Source organism: Pungitius pungitius, chromosome 12 (assembly GCF_949316345.1).
Source record: "Pungitius pungitius chromosome 12, fPunPun2.1, whole genome shotgun sequence".
NCBI lineage: Eukaryota > Metazoa > Chordata > Actinopteri > Perciformes > Gasterosteidae > Pungitius > Pungitius pungitius.
Genome location: NC_084911.1, coordinates 2264638 through 2287416, shown reverse-complemented (window position 1 = coordinate 2287416; position 22779 = coordinate 2264638). Strand labels below are relative to the sequence as shown.

The following is a 22779-nucleotide window of genomic DNA, read 5'->3' as shown; positions in this document are numbered from 1 at the left end:
GTACGAGGAAGAACGAGGAAAGGGGGCGGAGGTGCAGAGGGGATGACGACATGGGAAAGAGACGGGGGGGTGGAGGAGGAGGAGGAGCAGGAGGGGGGGGGGGGTGGTGGTGTGAGCGCAGCCTGCTTTGCATGCCGGTCAGGTAACGCAGCGCTTCGCTCTGTGAGGCTGCGTCCATTTCTGCCCCTCCGCCCCAAAGTTTGAGTCGACCTGTCAATGCGTACATCAATCACGCCGGAGGTTGACGTGGCAACGATTGACGCCGGGAAAAACGATGACGATGACGTATAGAATGTCCGCACAGGGAAGATGGATTCAATTCACTTTATTCATATATCTGCCTCAGAGTGTTTTACAATCTACACAAGCCTCTGTGCCCTTCCCATTAGAACGGGAAAAGTCCCCAAAAAAACCCATTAAACAGGTTAAATAAAAGAAGAAATGTTAAGTAAGGATCTCAGGGTGGACAGAAGTGTAATAGATGCAATTACCATGAACAACACATCCTGCACAGTCAATGCATGCCATATAAATGATTCATATAATGAGTGTACCAAGCAGAATAATGATGACTGGAGAATTGTTAGGCAGTCAGTCCAAAAGGCCCCTGTGCGGTTTGCACTTTGCCCCCCCCCCCCCCTGCCCCAAACCAACGTCCGGGTTCAGAGCACCTGAGGGACGATTAAAGGAGCAAACGGGGTTTTCTTTACCTGATGAAACACCCGACCACAATCCCCTCCTGCACCACCGAAGACAGACCCCCATTTAGCTTTGTGGGGAAAAGAAAAAAAATCAAATCAAATCATGAATGTTGTCTGAGCAAGCGAACTGCAATTATTTATGACTCACCGATGGAGCTCCCGAGCCGCTGTCGGTTCGGCAGCTTCTCAAGGACGAAGCCTCCCTGACTGCTGCGCGGAATAAAAATGACACGCGATCAGGTGGTCGAGGCCAACCCTCCCGTCTGACCCCTGAAAGGGAACCACTTAACGCACCGTGACCTCCAACGTGGCTTTTAATGAAGTAAGACAAGCCGCCTGGCTTCCACCTATGTGATGATACAGTTTCTTTTTTTTCTTTTTTTTTAAAGGTGTTTGAATTGAATCCTATAATCCTCCCGTGCGGCGACATTAATGTTACATTAAAGAAAGTACACAACGAGGAGCTAGGAGACATCAAAGAGGGGTTCTTACATACATAATAGCTTGAGTCTAGCATTATTAGCTGCTACCTCTCAGGGTGAAGGTGGAAACTTTCCCTCGGCTCGGCTTCAGATCTGATGTCTGATAACAGGGTCATTTTACACCAACGTTTGTCCCGCGTCCCTCTCACTGCTCTTCTAATACCCGGCTTTCAAATAGGTACAGCGCTCCCTTTGGAATAGCTGACTGAGTGGAAAATGTGAATGAAGGCTCTCGTTCATAGAAAAGACACGTCGAGCACATTCATGACCATTTGACCGGAATATTCACATTTCCTATTTGACGTCGCCTGAGCGGTGCAGATACATATCTGTATCTGGAAGGAGCCGGTGGTCCTTAAACCAAGTGCAGAGGTCGACTTTCATGTATTTGTATATGACTAAATTCTGTTCTTTCTTTAATTGCTGATTGGCCAAACGAGGGGACATTAAGTGAAAGAATAGATTCCTATAAAGTATTAATCGGTCGAAAAACATTCCCTTCGATGCTCCTGTTTACTGAAGTAAGGTCGCCTTTTGTAAGGACAGTTTAAAAAAATACAAAAAGCCCCCCGCTGTCATAAATCATATCCTGTCTGTCACTTTTTTTCTGTCCGTGCCACAAGAGAATAATGTGCCTCGTGCAGAAGAGAAGCTGAATTCACTGAAAACGGCCTCCGTGTAAGAACAAGAACTAGAATACGAGTGCGGATTTGGATTTCGATTCACAAACTCTGCCCAAACCTTTTTATCGAGTTCTGTTTTTCATTTCCGGCCCTTGGCCTGGTTCTGATTGTGGGGTAGTTATGTTTTAATGTAAAGCTCACACCCCTCGTGCCATTTCACATGTTACCTGTGAGCGGAGGAACACGTGACAAGAAACCGGTTTAAGGAAAGGCTTTTTGAGGAGGAGGAGGAGGAGGAAGAGGAAGAGGAGGAGGCCTTCGTCTACGCAGTTATCCTGTCTCTGGTGCAGCTCCCTTTTTTAAAGGTTTCTTTACGTCAGAGAATTATCTAACTTTTCTCTTTCTGTCTCCCTCGCTTCCCTCTTTTCTCCTTCATGAACTTCACAGCAACAACCCAACTACTGGAGCTTTAAGGTCAGTGCTGCAAGTGTCCCTCTGCGTCTGTCGATCTCCTGTCCAGTGTGTGTGTGTGTGTGTGTGTGTGTGTGTGTGTGTGTGTGTGTGTGTGTGTGTGTGTGTGTTCTGTGGGATTACGTCAGACTCCTTGAGCATCACCAGTCTCCTTGCTCCTCTCCTCTGGCCTCTGCCTCTCCTTGGCATCTCTCGTGTGTGTGTGTGTGTGTGTGTGTGTGTGTGTGTGTGTGTGTGAGTTGTCGGAGGTGACGACAGTTTAAACTCCTCCAGCTGCATTTAATCCGCGGAAGACGTGTCTCTGGATTTATGATACCTCAGCTGGCGTTAATGGCTAGCAGCCATGTGACCTTAGCCAAGTATTACTCAGACTGACGGAGACATTAAGGAGTCATTTCCGACGGGCCGCTGAGCCATTACTGGAATCACACAAAGACTCGATGGCACCGGGGCTGCAGAAGGCTTTGTTACGTACAGGTGACACCGAGCCAGCGTCGGGGCGTAGTGAAAGTTGTCCGGAGGTGTGATTCTCTTTGTTGTGGCATTCCACTGCACAAAGACAGACAGGGAGGTGTGTTAGGGCGGCAGTGTGGAGTCTGCGTGTTCTCACCGGGGTCTCCGGCCCCCTCCCAAAATCCAGAGACGTGTCCTGGGGGGGGACAGGGCTAATCGGTGACTCTTCATTTTCATGTTCGAGTGTCTCTATGTCGGCCCCGCGATGGACCGGGGACACGTCCTGGGTGCCCCGGCGTTGGCCCGGGATAGACTCCCCCGGCTTCCCCACCCTCAGAGGACCAGCAGTGTACAAGATGAACCACTGGTGGACATATGCGGGAGAAGGAAAAGGGAATCGCTCGCTCGCAGCATCTAAAGCGGACCGCTTCGCATCGACGCACGATCCGCAGCAATTTGTGCAAAGGCATTTGTTCCGTGCATCGACGGTACCGCAGGGGGGTCGGGGATTGTGCGTTTTGGCCTGAGAGCTGGAGAAGATGGGGTAGAAGTAATGATAGGGGAGGAAAAGCAAAGCAGAGACAATTGGACGGGAGAGACGGATCGATCTGAGGGAGCCGCTTTCTAAAGGTGGGAGACAGTGACGAGCACCTGGATGCAGCACATGAGCGAGGGAATAAAAAAAAAAGGAAGGAGAGGAAGGCCAATAACGTAAGGCACAAGGAAGAGGAAGATGAGATTAGAAGGAGGGTCAGAAAAAGCCGAAGGTAGAAATGATAGAAGAGATGCGGTTGAGGTGTGAGGATTGTGATCTTAACTACTTAACACCTGTCACTCAAGCAGTCGAAAACCCCCGTTGTCCCTTCACACGCATCGAGTCTGTCTCTGACGCTTCTAGTCGATTTCGGCTTCTAGTCGGCTTCTTGTTCGTGTCCAGCGTTTTGGTAGCTTCCTCATGTCCTCATGGACGCTCGAGTACCACCGTCCACCTGTTAGCTGGTGTTTAAAGACAGTTAAATTACAGTGGCTGTAAATATATTCACTGCTTCTCCGCCGATTGCGTTGCGTTTTCACCGAAACATTCAATACAACAGATACGTTGTATTGAAGTGATTAAGATTGAAGTGTCAGAGTGGGATGAGTTGTATGTTCCCGCAGCATAAAAAAATACAAACATCACTTGACCTTAAACCCTGAGGTCTGTGTGTGTGTGACGAGTAACAACATGGTGGGTTTAACGCAGTTTGCACCCTGAGGTCTGTGTTCCTCTTTCCCTCCGGATCATCTCGTGAGGCGCAGTGGTGAGGATTGAGGAGCAACCCCAAAGTAGGCGGTGGAACCCGGTTTCCCTCCAAGGGAACTCCCGTCACGTGACCAGGTGGTGCGTTCCCGCGTGATGTTTACGGTTCACAGCATTGCAGCCGGTGTTTACAGAACGCTGCGACGTGCAGCAAATATAGCGATGGATTGTGAAACTGCTGCTACGCAAACTCGAAAGGGAATCTCCTTTCTCCGACGTGTCTTGGCCGTTCCCCAATGACACAGAGAGCTGAAATTGCATTTTGATGCCAGATACGTCTCACTTAGGCAGCTGGTTCCGCTACAGATTCACTTCCGAGGTGGTTCAATGATTGGCTTACTGAGTGCTGCATGAGTGTATTTCGTATCCCTCTCATGTCTGTAAAGTAAATATGAGGCGCAGGTGAGCAGCTGGTTAGCTTAGCGTGGAAAGCGCGGGGGGGTAAATGATCTCTGTCCAAAGTTATTAGAGACCAGCACCTCTGAAGCGCCATGACCTGTGTTTATTCCCTGTGTTTATTCCCTGTGTTTATTCCCAGTGTGGGAATCAAAATGTGAGGTTTTACTGTGGGGTCTCAAGGTCTCGGGTCCACCCCCCCCAGAGCCTTCAAACTCCCGCTGTCAGAATGTGACACCCTGCAGTAGGTGCTGTGCTGCTCCCTGCGTCGGTCACAGTTTAGATGAATGAGCCCATTAGGAGACACGGTGGGGGGGGTCGTCTGTCAGCATCGCCCTCCCCATGGGCGCTCCGACACCGCGTGCCGCCGCCAGCACCGGACACCAGCGCCATCACTGTGTGTGTGTGTGTGTGTGGATGACTGTGACAGAAGGATCGCTCACGCCGGCGCCGTGTTCCTCGCCTTGTAAACACACGCGTGACGGCAGCTCATCCAAAGTCGCGTGTCGCTGCGGCTCGTTTAGTTCGGTCGCGGCTGAAGTGACTGATTGAAGTCGAATGAACAAACACTCATTTAACTCTCTAATTAGGGAGTCCCATGGTTAATTGGAACAGATTCATTGGGAAACTACACGCTCCGTGAGCTCTACTTAGGCCCAGTGATGCTCTGAGCTAAATGCTAACAGCAGAATGCTAACTTTCAACTTTGCATCTTCAACATTTACAAAGATCAGACGCTTGTCGAATCGTTATAAGTTTTTATGAAGGCGCCGCTACTGTGGATCCGTCACCCGAACAACCAGCAGAGCGCGTTCTCTGGAGCTCATTACAGAAGCCTCTGAGCTGCAGGAGGAGGGGGGAGGTGGGGGGGGTGGGGGGGGGGGGGGGGGGAGGGGGTCAGGGAGCCACTTCAGCGAGCAAAGGCCGGCAGGATAAACCGTCAGTGACAGCGCCTGAGCTTCTCCTCCCATCCCACGAGCGTTCATTTCAAAGTAGGGCGCTGCTCAGGGACGGGGGGTTGAGGAGGTGGGGGGGGGGTTGAGGAGGTGGGTGTGCAAAGTGGAGCAAACATGACATAAGTTTATGCTCAGCAGGAGCACAGTTTTTCATGGCTCAACGTTGCTCCTTAACAAGCGTAGGTGATGCATAAAGGCGGATGCCCTGGGGGGCCGTGCCATTTGAGACACAATTATATTTCGCTTTTTTTTCTTCTTTTCTGCTGCGGCATTCAAGTGACGCCTGCTACCGTGACGCCATTAATTCTTAGTGAATGGCTGCCCGCTAATTCGTCGTCAAGGCCTCGTTAATCTCGTCTGGTGGTCGACGGCGTGGCGTCTCGCTGTCTGTGTCTCCTCCGGTGGGTCCTACTCCATCCGTCCAATCCATTCTCTCTCTCCTCCCCCCCCCCCCCCCCCCCTCCTCCCTGCTGCAGAGCCGCAGTCCACGGCATTCCCAGTCCACCCAGTCCGGGCTGGCCGAGCAGGCCGCCAAGCTCTCCTTCGCCTCCGCCGAGTCCCTGGAGACCATGTCGGAAGCCGACATCCCCGTCGGCTTCAACCGGATGAACCGGTTTCGCCAGAGCTTGCCGCTGTCCCGCTCCGCCAGCCAGAACAAGCTGCGATCTCCAGGTTAGGATTCTGGTTCTGTGCATAGATCCCTCAGGCTCAGCCCGCCCTGAGAGAAAACCTTAAAAGCAAACCATTCACTTGAGTTTTGTGCGGCACACGCATGTGAAACTGTGAGTACAGTTAGACGCGGTTTACTACAAAAGGGCCTTGAGAGCAGTGAGAGGCTGTTGCATCGGGCGAAGACAGTCGTGTTGTGTGTGTCGACCTCAATCAGTCAAGTGTCACTGACTGATTGAGGTCGTTTTCTTGAATGAGGAGTTGAGACAGAAGTAGATCTACTCCTCTCCACATTTACTAACCCCTTTGTTTTTCTCTCGCCGTTAATATCTAATCCTCCCTGACTTTTAATCACTGGTCTTTCTTTGCTTTGTTTGTCCTTTTTTGTTTGTCCCTCGGGTGTTAGAAGAGGAATTTTCAGGTCAGTCAGGCGCCAGACGCATCTTTTACCTCTGAAATCAAGGGTCGCAGCATCTCGGCTTAAGTTAATAGCCATCGTTGCAATTTCAACATTGAATTTTAGGATTCTCTCACACAGCTTCCACGGCCCCTTTGTCACTGTCTGCGACCATTCATGCCGACCTTTGATAATAAGAATTATTATCTGGATCTCGTGAAACAGAACGTGTATTGGGACCACTCATACCTCTAAAAGTGGACCCAAAGATCTGACTGAACTGTCTCCCTCCCAGGCGTGCTGTTCCTGCAGTACGGCGACGAGACGCGCCGCGTCCACATCACCCACGAGCTGAGCAGCCTGGACACGCTGCACGCCCTCATCCTGCACATGTTCCCTCAGAAGTTGACGGCGGGCATGCTGAAGTCGCCCAACACGGCCATCTTGATCAAGGACGAGGCGCGCAACGTCTTCTACGAGCTGGAGGACATCCGGGACATCCAGGACCGCAGCATCATCAAGATTTACCGCAAAGAGCCCATCTACGCGTCGTACCCTGCTGCCGCACACCTGGCCAACGGAGACCTGAGGGTGAGGAGGAGGGGGGGTGCCGGAGGGGGGGGGGGGGGGGGCAAACAGGGTTATTTTAGAGAGAGAAAGCCGTCTGCTGGTCTGATGTTTGACAAATGAGCTTCCAGGGAGAAGCGCTGTCATGCTCTGCCTGTACACGAAGAGCGGCGGCGTGTTTCTTTAAGCTTGGTTACGGTGTGTTTTATATTCCTATGGTGACTTTTGACGGGCTGGATGTGGGTTGGTAATTGAACAGGTATTCCTCCTGGAAATGCATTTCTTTTCTTCAAGTAGGCCATCTGTTGCTGTGCAGGCACCGGAGAACAACGTTCCTCTGTGAAATGAGCGTATTTTAACATCCGCAGCTATTTCTGCTTCAGTGGAGACCAAGGAAGCCGGAGGGAGACCTTTTTTTTTCAATCGTTTCCTACAAATCCGTACTTACCATCTGCGTGATATTCACACAATGGTGAGAATACATCTGCAATTAACCATGCAAACAGGCGGCTTAACACCATGTGTATATGCTGTGTTTGATGTCCTGGTGCACGCTCGCAGTTTGTGTCTGTGGATACAAGAGAGAGAAAAGGACAGAAGAGTTTTGAAGGACAGCCTTCCAGCACCATCTGCAGCACAATCCACATTTTAATTGAGTTTAAAACCAGGAAATCTTGAATGCGTGAATTTAAGGAACACATTTAATTTGTCAATCTGCCGTTTTGTCCAACAACTTTCATCTATTTGTCCGATTTAGTTGTGTAAATAAACCACCTAAAATGGATTTTTAAATGTGAAAGATATGTATTTGCACCTGGGTGCAGAAAATAGAAGCTCCAGTATTTCACTGGGTACCGTACGGTGTCTCGTGCTAGTTGGCTACAAAGAGGGATGAGAAATTAATATAAAATTGTATTTCACCTGAGGAGAAATTGTTACTATAAACTACAGGAGCTCAGTTCCCTGCCTTGGTAACCTAATTTCTAGGAAAACTAATTTTAATCCTAAACCATGAATTAATGGTAATTTAAGCCCTAGTTGACATGGGAATGTGTGACTGAGAACTTCTTCTTTTGGTCATTCTGTCATGAATAAATAAAATAATAATAATTTTTAATTGGTCTTGTGAGAAATGCATCATCCACATGCTCCGCCTCAGCCGTCTTCGTGCGAAACGGACTCGCTGGGTAAAACGCCGCGCTCTTATCGGCACGTCTCCATGGTAACGATCACCCCTGCTCGTTCCCTTTCCAGAGGGAGATGGTGTACTCCTCTCGCGACTCCTCCCCGACCCGCCGCCTCAACAGCCTCCCCTCCTCCGCGGCCCCGGCCTCCTCCGGCTCCCCGTCGCGCTCGCGCCTCTCCTACAGCGCCGGCCGCCCTCCATCCTTCGCCGGGTCCCAGCACGAGCAGCCGCGCCACCCCCACCACCCCGCGGCCGGGCACGCCGCCAACGCCGGCCTGTCCCCGTCGCCCAGCGCCATCCTGGAGCGCCGCGACGTGAAGCCCGACGAAGAAGTGTCCGCCAAGAACATGGCGCTGATGAAGAGCGAGGGGCTGTACGCGGACCCCTACAGCCTGATGCACGAGGGCCGCCTCAGCATCGCCTCCACCCAGTCGCTGGCGGCCATCGGAGACCCCTTCGGCTTCCCGGTCACCAGCGGCCTGTACCGCCGCGGCTCCGTGCGCTCCCTCAGCACCTACTCCGCCGCCGCGCTGCAGGGGGACCTGGAGGACTCCCTCTACAAGCCCGGAGGCTCGCTCTACTCCGACGCGTACTCCTCGGCCACCCTGGGGATGGGCTTTCGCATGCCGCCCTCGTCCCCGCAGAAGATCCCCGACATGCTGATGAGGGACAGGGACTCGTATTCCGGCTCCCCCAGCAGGGCCTCGCCCGTCAGGCAGACCTTCCGCAAGGACTCGGCCTCCTCCTCCGTGTTTGTGGAGAGCCCCAAGTCGAGGCCCAGCTCCGGCTCGGAGCCTCTGTGCCTGACGGCCGGGCCCGGGGAGGGCGGCAGGGCCACGCCCGGCTTCGGTTCCTCCATGTCTGGACAGGACCCAGACAGCAGCAGGTCAGTACCCGTCCGTGTTCATATGCCTCTGCGCCATCAGGGTTCGGTGATTTGACCTTTGACCTGTGACCCCGTTACGTTTGCAGGGACCATCGCCTGGAGCGTATGGAGGCGATGGAGAAGCAGATAGCCAGCCTCACTGGCCTGGTCCAGAGTGTGCTGACCAGGGCGCCAGACAGCGACAGCACGTAAGAGCCTCCATTATTACCCCATTAACCCTCTGGGACTCCCAGATACTGCGTCAGGTCAGACACATGGGCAGCACTATTGACAGGAGCTGCAGCAGGCTATTAGCAGAGCCATTACGTTGTGTGACTACGGAGCAGTAAACACCAGCTACAGGGCACGCCGCCATCGATTCATGCCGTGAAACGTGGAGATGTGTGCGATTAGCTTTTCACTAGATTTTGAGTTTACAGCTGTTGTCGTTGGCCTTTTTCCGCCCTCACGAACAGGAAGATAACTTGTCAGTGTCCAGCAGTAGCGCTGTTAGCGTTAGCACTGTAATTGCCTTGCCCTGTGGCCGTTGATCCTCAGATGCGGCCTGCTGCGTCTCTGCATGATGGCGGGCGGCTGCCCTCCGGACCAAGGGACGGAGTTCTCACGGCCATTACCTTTCTCTTCCAGCGAGAAGACCGATACCAACAGTGACGGCTCCGCCACCGGAAGTGAGTACAGCGGCGTGGTCGGGCCCCGGCGTTAGCGATCCGTTCCCCTGCCACTCTGTTGCTCTGTCACGCGGTCAAGGGTCACCCGCTCGGTTTGAGATGGGTTTTTTTTTAAGAGCGTAGTTTCTACGTTGCCTCATTCATCACTCCCTCCCTCCTGTTTCTCTCTGTTTGGCTTTATTTCACTCTCCAGACGATTTTCATTCCAAATGACTCACTCACCATTTACATAAGAAGGCGGCCGGTCGAATCCGCTTTTTTATAGAAACGTTAAAGTTAGAGGCCATCGAGGCTTCAAAGACTCAAGTGCGATAGATGGACACGTGACAATGAGTATTGAATGAATTTGTCCACCTCGGGGTGGTTTTAGCTCGCTGAGGGAAAATACAGGAAGCAGGGGGGAAACACTGTGAGGAAGATACAGTATATAATATATGTAAATGTGCAGCTTCTGACAGCCTGAAGCTGTTGAAAGGTGAACGTAACCTTCTCAGTGCGGTATTAAAACAGACAGCTTTATGAGCGTTTATTATGTCCCTCTTTTCTTACGATGCATAGACTCATCACACTGTGGTATAGCACGCACGCCGCAGCATTCCTGTCTCTGTGCCACGTCCTCCATGTTGCAGCCGGTACACGGCGGCCTTTGAAGCTCCCTCGCAGCACGACACCTCCCAAAACACCTGACGTTTTCTCCGGTGTCGTCTATACAAAAAAAAAAAAAAAAAAAAAACACAGTTTTGTAAATATGAACTCTAAAGGCTTTCCTTTTGACTCTCGTTAATCTACCCGGTAACCGGCTCACTCTGTTTATGTTCCAGCTGGACGGCTGAAGCAGAAAGGTAGTCGCCATCTCCTCCTCTGTCGCCCTTTTCTGATCTCCTCTCCTCCACCTCTCCTGGCTCTGCGCTCTCTCTGTATGGGTGTGTGTGTGTGGCGTTGCCGGGTAGCTGGCGGCGTCTATCCTCACATTTTCCTCCTGGCTGGTTTCCCTGAGAGAAACCTCCGCCCCCCCCACCCCATCCCCCCCCCCCCCCCCCCCGACCTACCCGCGCTGTCTCTGTCTCTCCTTTTTGAATTTATGCTTGGCTTTCCCTTTGGGAATTTCAGAAAGTTGTTTTTGTCACAGACTTGGATCTCTTTTATTAGTGTGTGTGTGTGTGTGTGAGAGAATAACTGAGGATTCAATAGTCCTACTCACAGAGCCCCGTGTGAAGATAAGAGCATGACTATCCCCCCGTGTGTCTCTACTGAACAGACTAATTGCACTTCTGTATGGGTTACTAATAGCATGAGCTCTCATTTTTCCCTGTGGGCTTTAAGAGTTGTGTGAATCTGGTGCTTTTTTAGCATTCACACACTGTATTTGTTGCAGTGTGTGCCCAGATGTTCTATTTACATGCAGTTATTTGGGGGGGGGGGGAGTCCCAAGCACAGCCCAGCAAACTAATCAATTTGTTTCCCCCCGACGACCCCCTTGGTGACGCTCTGTGCCCCGCTCTGTGATTGGCAGCTCACACCCCGTCGGCCCCTCTCGCTCTGATGCCGCCGCCCCCTTCCAACACGACGCCGGTGAACGGCGCCTCGCGCCTGCAGATGCAGCTCCACCTGCACGGCCTGCAGCAGAACGCCACCGACCTGCGCAAACAGCTCGGCCAGCTGCGCAAGACGCAGGTACACAGTACATCCATCCCATATTACCATTACCATGTCATTCACTATTAGTGGCATCGGTCCAGCTTTTTATGTTAGATATTTAAGAATATTCTTGTCCAGCATTTCTCTCCTGCTCCTTAGTTTTAAATAATAGTCGGATTGACTCTGACTACCTTGTAAAGACCCCAAAGTTATAAAAATATGACTAAATTAGTCTTCAATACAGATATCAAAAATACTATAAATTAACCCACATGCGTTTGTTTGTGCAGCATCGCCAGCTTTGATGTTTATTTGATCTTCCACACCTACAGTCAATAACACCTGCAGGTTCACACACAGAGCCGCATGACACATTGACGTCATCGTACCTTTTGAGGATTCATAATAAAATAGTGGAAGATAAAAAAGTACGGTATTGTATTCTACAAACGGCGTGTGCAGAATCCGGGTTAAAAGGCCGCAAAGTTAACGGAGATGTGGCGACGCGGCGCTCATTGGCTCCATTCGCCATGGTGCCATGGTTACAGCGGGAGGAGAGGGTGAGTTAAACGCTGTCACTGGCAGAGAAGGAGAAGGAAGGAGTAATGAGAGTGACAGATGAGGGGCACGCAGGGATTTTATTTCTTCCCTGACAGCAATCACACGCGCTTCTCGAAATGGTTAACCAGTGGGGGGGTGGGGGGGGAAGAGAGAGAGAGACACACACACAAGGGAGGTGGTGCTGTCAGAGGACACTCCTGCTGCTGGTACCTGTTTGTGCGCTCAAGTGTGACCTGTGCACCTGGACATTGTACAGTTGCCCATGGCGATGGCAAGCAGCTTAAATGTTACATGCTGCTCATGACTTATTCAGAGACGGTGTGCAACACAATATTCCAAGAAAAAAAAAAGAAATGAAATTATTTTTCTGTATGCATTAATATTTTTTCTAAATATTTAATCCTACTCCCCGTGTTTGGCTCGATGCAACAGCAGCCGCCGTATTAGCGGTGCAACGGGGGAATACTGGGGAATTTTAAATGTTCTTGATATTGGTGTCGTGTCTGGAACATAAGGCCGATCAATTATTCATTTTTTCTTGCTTACCAGGTGTTTTTCAATCCAGGGAGTTGTATTACATGGAATAGTCCTGCAGAATATTCCATTCATAACACTGGGAAGGAGTCGAGTTCACGCTCAGTGCTTCTGTGCTCGTCAGCCTTCTTTCTCCTCAGGGCAGAAGAAACTTTGTATGCACACACACACACACACACACACAAACGCACACCACAGAAGAAACCACTTGCCAGCAGTGCTTTCGAGGCTAAAGACTCAAAGCTATCTGAAGCCATGGCTGCAGGCGGATACGTTAGCAAAATGGTCTTGTGGCAGAGAAGGTTGCAGAGTAAAAAAAAACGAGAGGCCACGACCTGCAATTCTCCTCGTCCACGTCGCGTAGTTATGGCAGGTTTTTAATAAAAGATATTCTAGGGTAACATTGACTCAAGTCTCTTTACCTCTTAACATTGTGGATGTGGATGTGCTTGTGCAGATGGAGAACCAAAATTCAGTCCAAACTCTGCTGAAGCGGACGGAGGCGGAGCTGAAGGTGCGCGTGGCCGACGCCCTGAGGAAGCAGGAGGATCCCCTGCAGAGACAGCGCCTCCTGGTGGAGGAGGAGAGGCTCAAGTACCTCAACGAGGAAGAGCTCATCATCCAGCAGCTCCAGTCAGTGACAGGATCGTAACGTCCTTAGTTTGTCATAATCAAGACTAATTAAAAAATGAGTCATCCTAAGAAACACACCTGCACTTGAGTTGACATTTATGTTATCACATATTTCCTAATTGCTTCAAATGTGACAGTTCCTATGTGTTTTATAATTACATGACTTGCAAGCGGGCGCCGTGAGGGGCGGAAATTGTAACTGTAATCAAGCCGGGCGTAGAGCAAGATGCTTATTAAGATCTGAGGTGTGAGACGGTCCAGCAACTAATTGAAGTGACGGCAAATCCAGAGTTGAGAGACACCCTGAGATTTAATAATCCGATTGCTTGATTCCGTCTCAAACGTGGAGACGTTCGGGCGGGTAATAAATCCTGGTTCTCTGTTCCTGGATCGAACCTGAGCGGCGCTCTCATTGCAGACTAATTGGTTGAACCGTCGGATGATCTCTGTTAATCAATGGGGGTTACTCAGCCCGGCTAATAGACAATTTACTTCTGGTTAATTATACATGGAGCTTTGATTCATAACACAACTTAAGGAGGCTTTTTGAGCGGACCTGACAAACGCTCGATACCAGAGCCGAGCCGACTCACATTGGTACAGATTCCCCCCGTGTTAGAACTTTTGAGTGCCCGCCCACACACACACACACACACACACAGAACCGTCGCTCCTCCTGCCCATTGATCGAGGGAGACAGCTCAGTGGCCTTCTGTCTGTTCCCTCTCAGCGACCTGGAGAAGTCCGTGGAGGAGATCCAGAAGGAGTCGTCTGTCAACCACAAGCTGGTGCCGGTGCCGGAGCTGGAGGAGAAGGCCGCTCTTCTGAGGAAGCTGGGAGAAACACTCACGGAGCTGAAAAGTGAGTCCTTTCTCACACAAATATCAGAAGTTTATGAAGCACTAATTACTCACCAATCTCAGATGGCTCATCGTCTGCGTGAACCCGCTTTCTTTCGATCAGTACGAAGAGGAATGGATTTGCTCATGTTGGGTTTCTTGGGTGTCACTTCTCTTCTCCCTCCCGCAGATCAGTTCCCGAGTCTGCAGAGCAAGATGCGGGTGGTGCTCCGGGTGGAGGTGGAAGCCGTCAAATTCCTGAAAGAAGAGCCTCACAGGCTCGACGCCCTTTTAAAACGCTGCAAGACGATAACCGACACCCTCGCCACCCTGCGCAGGTATGAACACGCTCGCTGCCTCTGTCAGTTTTAAAGAGGCTGAATGTAGATCCAACGGTTCCATCTTTAGACAGTAGAAGAAGTCCTACAAATACTGATGCATGTTCTCTTGCTGCAGTGGAATATGTCCGACATAAGCTGACCTGAAAATGCACCCATTCGTAATCAATTCGACGATGGCTTTTCCGTCTGTGCCTCTGCCAAGGAGATTATGTTTGTGAGTCAGCAGAACATTATGGATTTTCTTGAAACACGGTGGACAGACTGGCCTCGGAACGAGGACAAATTGATTAGATATCGCTGTAGAATCGGATTGGACGTGTCCGCTATTAAACATTTATTGTTTATAGTAAAAGCTCTCAAAACGAGCCGAAACGGGGCGACGATTTATCCTCAGAATGCATGCACGGGGCACGCGGCCGCCTGTCTTTGTGGGTAACACCCTGGTGGGGTCTCTTTTCAGCCACGTGAATAAATGCTCAGTGTGATGGCAAGCGCTGACTTTTACAACGTGCCCTCGAGCATTCTGTCGGCCATCTCCCAATCCACAGCTGGTGTCTGGTTTAATTAACCCCACACACCAAAAGAGCTTATCAAATTATCAAAATTTGATAAGCTCTTTTGCTTGCAAATCCCCCTTTTTTGTGTGTCACGTTTGATGTTGAGTTCATCTTCCGTGTGTTACCAGACAAGCTAACGAGGGCGTGTGGAAGAAGCAGGAGGACCTCTCCGGTCCCCCATCCAAGCACAACGACGACCCGCGGAAGTACTCGGACTTCGACGTCCCCTCCGGCCCGCTGCTGTCCATCAATGACCTCGGCGTGGGCAACAGCCTGTCCAACTGGAGCCCCCACTCCAGCCTCAGCCGAGGCTCTCACAAGAACAACCATCCTCCGGTCCCCCACAAGGGCAAAGCCCTGGAGGAGCTGGAGCGCCGGGCTTTAGCCGACAAAGCTCTATCCGTGGAGGTCCGACTGGTAGGAATCGCTCCTTTCCGTCTCTCGATCACATGTCGCCTGTCCTGCAACGCCACGTTTTACGAGGTGCTCAAGTCCGTCTCTCGACCCCCCCCCCCCCTCGCAGGCGGCAGAGCGGGACTGGGAGGAGAAGCGGGCCAGTCTGACCCAGTACAGCGCCCAGGACATCAATCGGTTGCTGGAGGAGACCCAGGCCGAGTTATTGAAAGCTATTCCGGACCTGGACTTCGCCGCCAAGCAGATCAAGCCCTCCTCCAACGCGGCGTCCGCCCAGAACCTGCAAAGCGGGACGGGGGCGCCGGATCACCGCGTCAGCAAGCCCCAGCACAAGCTGTCCGGCAAAGAGGGAGGATCCCGGCGGGGCTCTGGTGGGTCGGGGGTTTCGGGTCCCCATCGCTTTTCCACTTAAAATAGGTCTTCATTTAGAGTGGAGCCCATTAGTCTGGAAATAGTTCTACAAATGTATCTCTGAACTGAAATAATAATAGTTTAATGTCTACAAAGCTGCGCCACCTTTCCTTAGCGTATAACATATACATTTTTTTTCTCCAGATGAGCTGACGGTACCGCGATATCGCACAGAGAAGCCCTCCAAGTCTCCTCCTCCCCCGCCGCCTCGGCGCAGTTTCCCGTCTTCTCCGGGCCTCACCAGCCGCAGCGGAGAGCCCCTCATTCCTGGAAAAAGCATCAAGGTAAACAAGACGATTCACAAGCGCGACGTAATGAGGGATCGTGTAAACAGTTTCCCTCAGATGTAAATGTCAACACGTTAGTTCAACGCAAAGGTCGTGGGTGCCCGGGCTGTTGTTGTTTTCAAGATCAAAAGATTGTTCTCTCTGGACTCTGGACGTCTGAAGTCTCTTCTGTGTTCGCTGCTGCTGCAGAAGTCGGATTCTGAGGAGCCCGAAGCCCAGAAGCTGCACGTGAAGCTGAGGAGGGCCGTGTCGGAAAACCCCCGCCCTGCGTCCACACCCCCCACCCTGGCCTCCGGGGACAAGGAGGGGAGAGAGGAGGAGAAAATCGCCGCCGAGCTAGAGGTAAAACGCGGGTAGCGTATCCGCTATTATGGCGATTATAACCTCGATGGCTTGTTGCTCAACGACTTGGAAAACTGCGCTCTTTTGCATCGTTTACGGCGCGTCCGCAATCTGCCGCCGGGGCCTTCGGCGCTCACCGCCGTTTGCCACATGTCGGCGCAGCAGGTGCCCATATGGCAGAGATCGCACACTGCTCAGTCGCACACATCGTCGCCCCGGGGCCCACAGATCCCCGGCAGACAGATGGACCCTGATTGGTTGGAGGTGGCGGAGCTGACGGAGCACGGAGTCAACCAACGGCAGATTTTCGGGGGTTACATCGGCGGGCCGCTGTGTTTGCGTCCCGCTTTCAGAACCTCCCTTTTGCCTCCACAGCTGTTTGAGAGAGCCCCTCCTCCCCTTTTCCGCCCCCGCAGCAGCAGGATGGGCGCACCACCCCTCTGCAGCCCGGAGGCCCCGGGCCCTGAGGTAGACCCCCTCCGGCTGACCCCCCGAGTGCTGCCTTCTACAAACCTGTTTTTCCGTCCTCTTATCTGTGCAAAGTAAACGAAAGCACAAAGTTAAGCAGCGTAAATCATTTGTGGTTCATTTGGGACATAAAAGTATTAAAAACGCGTCATGCTGTTACACTTGATCTTCCCTCAACCTGAGCAAACCGAAACCGCCTCGTCTTCTGTTTGGGGGGGGGGGGTTCTGAGTTCGCAGCAAAGTCCAGTTCATTGTGTTCAAATCTAAACCTCGGGGTGCTTTCCTCATCCGTAGGGAAGCCGCTCGCCTCCCGGGCAGCGCGCCTTCCACCGGGCCGCCCTTTCAGAGGGGACGGATTCCCCGCAGCGGGAGCACGGCTGCCTCTGGCGGGAAGTGGCGTTCAGACCGGAGGTCGCCCTGCTCCTGACGCGGCTGGAGGTGAGGGCGGTGTCTCCGGCGGAGGCCCGGGAGTTCAGCAGGACTTTGGGACCCGCTCTGCTGACCCTCATCATTTCCCCGCACACTCCCACACCAGTCCCCGAGGTCCAGCTGTGGTTCCGGCCGCTGCTGGTGCTCCTCGCGGGCGGGGGGGACGTCAGGGACGCCTACGAGACGCTGCATTCCCTTTTGGAGTCGTCCAAACCCGGAGTGAGGGGCTCCCTCCAGCAGAGCTCTCTGGCGGAGGTTCTGAGGAGGGGGATGGAGACGGGGGATCCCGTGCTGACGCTTCGCCGCGGGGACGGGGCCGAGACCCCCTCGGCGGACGCGGAGCCGCCCGGCGAGGACGGCCGGAGGACGGCGAGAGACGCCTACAGGAGGATGGACAGCTTGGAGGAAACCATCCGCGAGCTGGAGAACACGCTGATGGAGATCAGTGGCCACGCGGCGGCCGAGCAGCTCCACGCCGAGACTGCGGCGAGCGGCGGTCCCACCTCGAAGCCGCCGGTCCCCCCCAAGCCGTCCCCCTTCAGGCCGCCGTCCGTCCAGGTTCACTGACCCCCCCCCCCGCCGCCGCCCACCTCCGGTCTGCTTTCTGTCCTCGCTGCTTCTCTCAGAACTTGGCTCTCAGGCTTCTGATGTCTGCTCCCTGACCAAATTGTATCAGTGTTATTTTTAATCTGATTTCATAACAGGGGACAGAGGACAGACGTCCTCTCGGCTCGTCTTTTCTGCGACTAGTGGAGATCCTTTGCTGCTGAGCCCAGAGCTGCTCGTTGGTTTCTTCTTTGATCTGTCCTGACATCTGTTTCCTGTCTGCGAATCATCAATAAGACAAATGCGTAGATGATGCAAATATCTGTCTCTCTGTGTCTCTCTTTTCTTTTCCACCTCTTCTCATCTTTGTTGTGTCTTGTTATCAAGTCTCAGGCATTGTTTTGAACATAATAACGATACGTTGAGGTTCCTCTGCTGTTCACTATTTAAACAAAGTCAATTTGTGTTTCCAGAATACAATTTGGGTAAAAATAGTACAAAACACGAAAAATGTATGAAATCCATCACTTCTACTCTACCACACGTCAGAGCGTCCTCCCTTCTCCCGTCCGGCGCTTTCCTCACCGAATCCACGGTGGTTTTTAAATCAGAGCACTGAGGACGCTGCAGATACAAAAGGCGTCCGAGCCTCCTCCGTTCTCTGCCGGGTCCGGGCCTCTTGATTCCAAACGTCTCTGCTGTCCTTTCCAGGGCGGGAACAGCTCGAGCCTCGGGAAGGTCCTCCACTCCTCGGCCGCCTCCAAGCTGAAGCACCTGCAGCAGAACAGCACAGACAAGACCAAGAGCGGCAGAAGGGAGGACTTCCTGAAGAGCCACGGCCAGCAGCAGGTATGTTCTCTACGTTTAGCCCCCTCCAGGCCGCAATCGTCAGGATGCAAAGATCTGTCTGTGGAGCACAAGTTGTCCTCAACCGTCACGCTTCACCTCCCTTTTGCTCCTCTACGTCCCCGCCCACGTGTCAAGTGACGTGTGACATTTTAAAATATGCGCTTTAGTATCTTTTAAAAAAAAAAAAAATCTCATAAACGCCTACAGGGAATTTTTCCAAATGTGGATTCAGAGATGAGGTCAAAGGTCACCGAGACCTCGTGAACACAGTGAGCACTTTTTTCCTATTTTGTCACAAACGTTGGAACTTTTTAGGCCATAATCTAGGAATTCATAATCGTGACAACTTCACACGCTAAGATAAGACAATTTCTGATGTGGTTCATGATTCATTACCTTTTAAAACCAGTTTAGCTGGCGGCTTTAAAAAAACTGTGTTTTCATCTCTGGAAATATTAAACCAGCCCTTATCTAGTATCTAGGAACAATTTAAAAACAACACCTTTACTGAGCATCATCACGATCAACCTTTTTTAAGTTTTGTATAAATCTGTCTCAAATCTTAAATCATCCCGGTCACAAAAAGCAGGTCCAGTGGTCCAAAGCCTTTAGTATTTAATAACACGCATCAGAAATGTTAAAGGACCGAGGTTTAATACATAGGTTGTTATAAATGTGCCTAATGGCTCAACAGTAGTTTTCATTATTGTTAAGTTGCTGGCTTAAATAAGGTGAATGAGACGCTCGGAGCAAATGAAACCGTCGAAGCGTGTCAGTCCTGTGAAGCTAAAAGAAGATTCCTGCACCGGCGCTTGTGCACCGGGGGGGGGAAAAAAAGCTCAATGTCAGCGTAATTTGAAAAAAATAACAGGAGCAGCGGAGAGTGAACTTAAAGCTTCACACAGCCCGCTGGATCTGACAGATTCCCACTCAAGTGCAGTGGTGGAGATTGCAGAGAAGTGGATGTGTTCATGTTACGAAGCTTCGGGCTCCTCAGACTGAGAGGGATCTCACTCAATAATAATCGCCCCCCCCCCCCCCCCCTTGAGCACGTGGCAATCACGGATTATTCAATGTTGAGGAGCACAGCTCGCTCTTCTCCCCGCCACTAAGTCTTCCGCGCTCCCCGCTCCTTTATGCCTCTTTCCTTCCGCCTTCCATTTCCTTCACTCTGCCCTGTTTGTCTGTTTGTCACTCGGCACAAAGGCCGCTTAGCTTGGTAATAACGAATAACGCAAAGAAACGAGCAACCAGCTGATTTAATGGGGCGGGGGGGGGGGACAAGCACAGACTCATTACCGCAGGTCCACTGTGTAGAAAAGCGGCCAGATCAGATGATTTAAAAATAAAAATGTCTTATGAAATAATAAATGAGGCTGATACAATAAATATTTGATGTTGTAAAAATGAATGATGAAATTAGATCACATTTTAATGAGATCATAATTTAGTTTAACTTGTATCTTGAATTATGTAACACATTCTTCCTCTACTTGTACATTTAGCAAATTATTATTTTTCAATAACCTGGCAGTGGGACCTGCACACTCTGACATGTTATCTACAGGTTATCTGCCGCCTCGTCTCTATTCAGCGTCTCTTTAGCTTTTTTTTTAACCTGCCACTGAGTTTGTGCTCGTAATCCTAATTATGGCGTCTAAAAAAAAACAAAAAAACATTCTTGATTCTTTTTCAAAACTATAAAGTAAGCCGGTGATATTTTAAGTGTTTCAAAGCCGCCACGTTCATCATCATCCGTCCACCTGTCCACATTTCTACGCCTTGTTATTGAGCTGTGACCCAAAAACTGTCCCCATTTGAATTACGCCACCTCGGGTGCCCCCCCCTCGCCCTCATTTCTGTTGTTCTGACAATCAGACATGCCCCCCCTGGGTGACCTCGCTGCTCGGCCCACAGATGAAGGTAACGCTGTCTCTTCTCTTCAACCCCCCCCCCCCCCCCCTCCCCCCCAAACTTTTCCCCCCCGACGTCGTTCCCACCGGCTCGTTTTCTTCCTTTTGTTTCTTCGTCTAATGAATCCACCTGAACCTGTAAATGGTTGACTGTTGGCTGGTTGTGGATGTGCACCTCAAGGACAAACCTGTCAGAGGTCATCCGCGTGTTAATTGGGTCAGATATGCATTAATCAATCAATCCAGACGTCCTTTTAAATCAGCGTGCCGGATTAGAACAGACGGTTAAAAGACACAATTTCTCACCCATTAGTATGTGCGTCCCCCCCCCCCCCCTTCTCCACCACCCCCCCCCCCCCCTCCCTGGGTTTCATTCTGTAAGAAGGGTGCCACCTGCTGACCGGCGGCAGCGTTACACCCGCGTTACCCGTTGCATCACCGAAGGTGTGTTTATCAGTGCTTTGGTCACCATGAGTGGTGCCCCCCGTCCCCTCCCCACACATGCTGATATCAACCTGAATAACAATCTCCTTTGTCTCTTGTTCTCACCCGCCCCTCCCCCCCCCCCTCCCCCCCCCCTACCTGTTTCTTCTTGAACTTCTTCCTGTGGTCGACCTCACCCACCCCGCCGGTGAACTCATGCCATCCTGCAACCCCCCCACCCCTCCCGCCTCGGCATCCTGCCTTAACGCTGTGCCCCTGCAGCAGTGAGCGACTGGTCGGTGCCCCCCCCCCCCGAGAGAGAGCGACAGCCATCTGCCCCCTTTTTACTTTTAGCAGCTTCACTCACATCTCTGCAACAATCCACCAAACCCCCGTGTGTGCGTGTGTCTGTGTGTGTGTGTGTGTGTGTGTGACGTGTGTGTGCGCGTGTGTGTGTGTGTGTGACGTGTTTGACTGCAGTGAAGGTGATGGAGGAGGGGGGGGGGGGGGGGGGGGGTGTAACAGTGGCCAGCCAATTTTACAACATTAATTTTTCATGATTTTCCCCTTTGATCCGTGAAAACCTCCACGCCGCCCTGCCCCCCCCCCCCCCAACATCCCCTCCTCTACCGACCCCCCCCCCTCCACCTGAAGGCCTTGGGGACCAGCAGCACCGGTATTGATCCGCTCCTCTCCGGTATCAAAGCGGGACTCCTCTCGGGCCGAGTGGCCCCTCCCGCGGCAGCGTTTACCCCCGGCCTGAGGAAGTACCCCCAGGAGGGGGCGCCCTCCTCCAGCCAAGCCAAGGCCCTGCTGGTGAGCCTGTCGGCCTCCGGGCTGAGCGCCGAGGCGCTGCTCCTCTCCTCCACCCTCCGCCATCGCCGCCTCCTACGGGAGCAGCGGGCGTCCTCCCTGCCGCTGCCCGGCAGCCGCTCCTCTCCCGGCACCCCCCACCGCCTCGTCCCCCACCTCCTCCTCCTCTTCGCCCACCACCCCGACCCCCTCCCTCTCCCCCTCCTCCCCCACCTCTTTGGCTTCCCTCTCCGCCGCAGCTCCCAAACCCAGCGGGTGTAGCTCCAGCCTCAACAGCAGCAAGGAGAGGGGCAGCGTGAAAACGGACCTGGCCTCTGGCAGCTCTCGCTGAGGAGGAGGAGGAGGAGAGGGAGGAGGAGGAGGAGGAGGACACGGAAGGATTCAAGCACCATCACACCATAAAGAGGCACATGATGACAAATCTACACTATGGGACCTTCCAGCGCTGTCTGGTTTATTTTTCTTCTTCTTTTTTTCTCCTCTTATTACCTTTGGCCTCTCCAGTAAGTTTTCACATCTTCATGGCGAGGACTCACAAACATAAAAAACACAAAAAGTCACAAGTTTCCTACTCTGATCCGGCCCCCTCCCCCCCCTCCCCACGCCGTACATACTGCCAGTTTGCCGGGTGGCGATTGCACAAACGGGCCCCCCCTCCTCCGCCTACAGGGTGGATTCAGCGGCAGCAGCAGCCTTGCGGGGGGGGGGGGGGGGGGGGTCTGGACGGTGACTTTTACCATAGAAGAAGAGCTGCAATGATCAGCGAGTGAGCCCGGTGGTTGTGTGTGTTCAGGTTGATCACCTGACCGAAGGTGCTCCGGGAAAAAAGAAGTACATCCAGGGGGGTGACTGTTTGTGTCAAAAGGGCATTTGTGGCTTTTCTAGCACCGCACCTGTTTTAAAACTGAACTGGTGCTATATTCCCCCCCCCCCCCCCCCCCCCTCTGTACACAGCGAGGAAAGAGTTGAAACCTGCGCTTTGTGTCACCGCCACATTCCCGTCGCTCCGTTTGAATACTCACAACC

At 52.2% G+C, this 22779-nt stretch overlaps 1 protein-coding gene across 1 annotated transcript in view; it reads left to right on the top strand.

Annotated features, from left to right (window-relative positions):
* The window catches only part of srcin1a (SRC kinase signaling inhibitor 1a), a 23913-nt gene extending 1451 nt beyond the window's left edge, over nt 1–22462 (top strand). Inside the window, exons 2-20 of the mRNA XM_062566195.1 lie at nt 2254–2280; nt 5859–6054; nt 6744–7039; nt 8270–9087; nt 9174–9275; nt 9625–9755; nt 10577–10597; nt 11269–11429; nt 12946–13121; nt 13852–13982; nt 14151–14298; nt 14987–15275; nt 15382–15643; nt 15828–15967; nt 16160–16312; nt 16541–16780; nt 17075–17767; nt 18467–18604; nt 21595–22462. Of these exons, the coding sequence (XP_062422179.1) occupies nt 2254–2280; nt 5859–6054; nt 6744–7039; nt 8270–9087; nt 9174–9275; nt 9625–9755; nt 10577–10597; nt 11269–11429; nt 12946–13121; nt 13852–13982; nt 14151–14298; nt 14987–15275; nt 15382–15643; nt 15828–15967; nt 16160–16312; nt 16541–16780; nt 17075–17767; nt 18467–18604; nt 21595–22014 (4542 nt within the window). The 3' untranslated portion in view covers nt 22015–22462. The remainder of the gene's footprint in view (nt 1–2253; nt 2281–5858; nt 6055–6743; nt 7040–8269; nt 9088–9173; nt 9276–9624; nt 9756–10576; nt 10598–11268; nt 11430–12945; nt 13122–13851; nt 13983–14150; nt 14299–14986; nt 15276–15381; nt 15644–15827; nt 15968–16159; nt 16313–16540; nt 16781–17074; nt 17768–18466; nt 18605–21594) is intronic.
* Nucleotides 22463–22779: the final 317 nt, after the last annotated feature.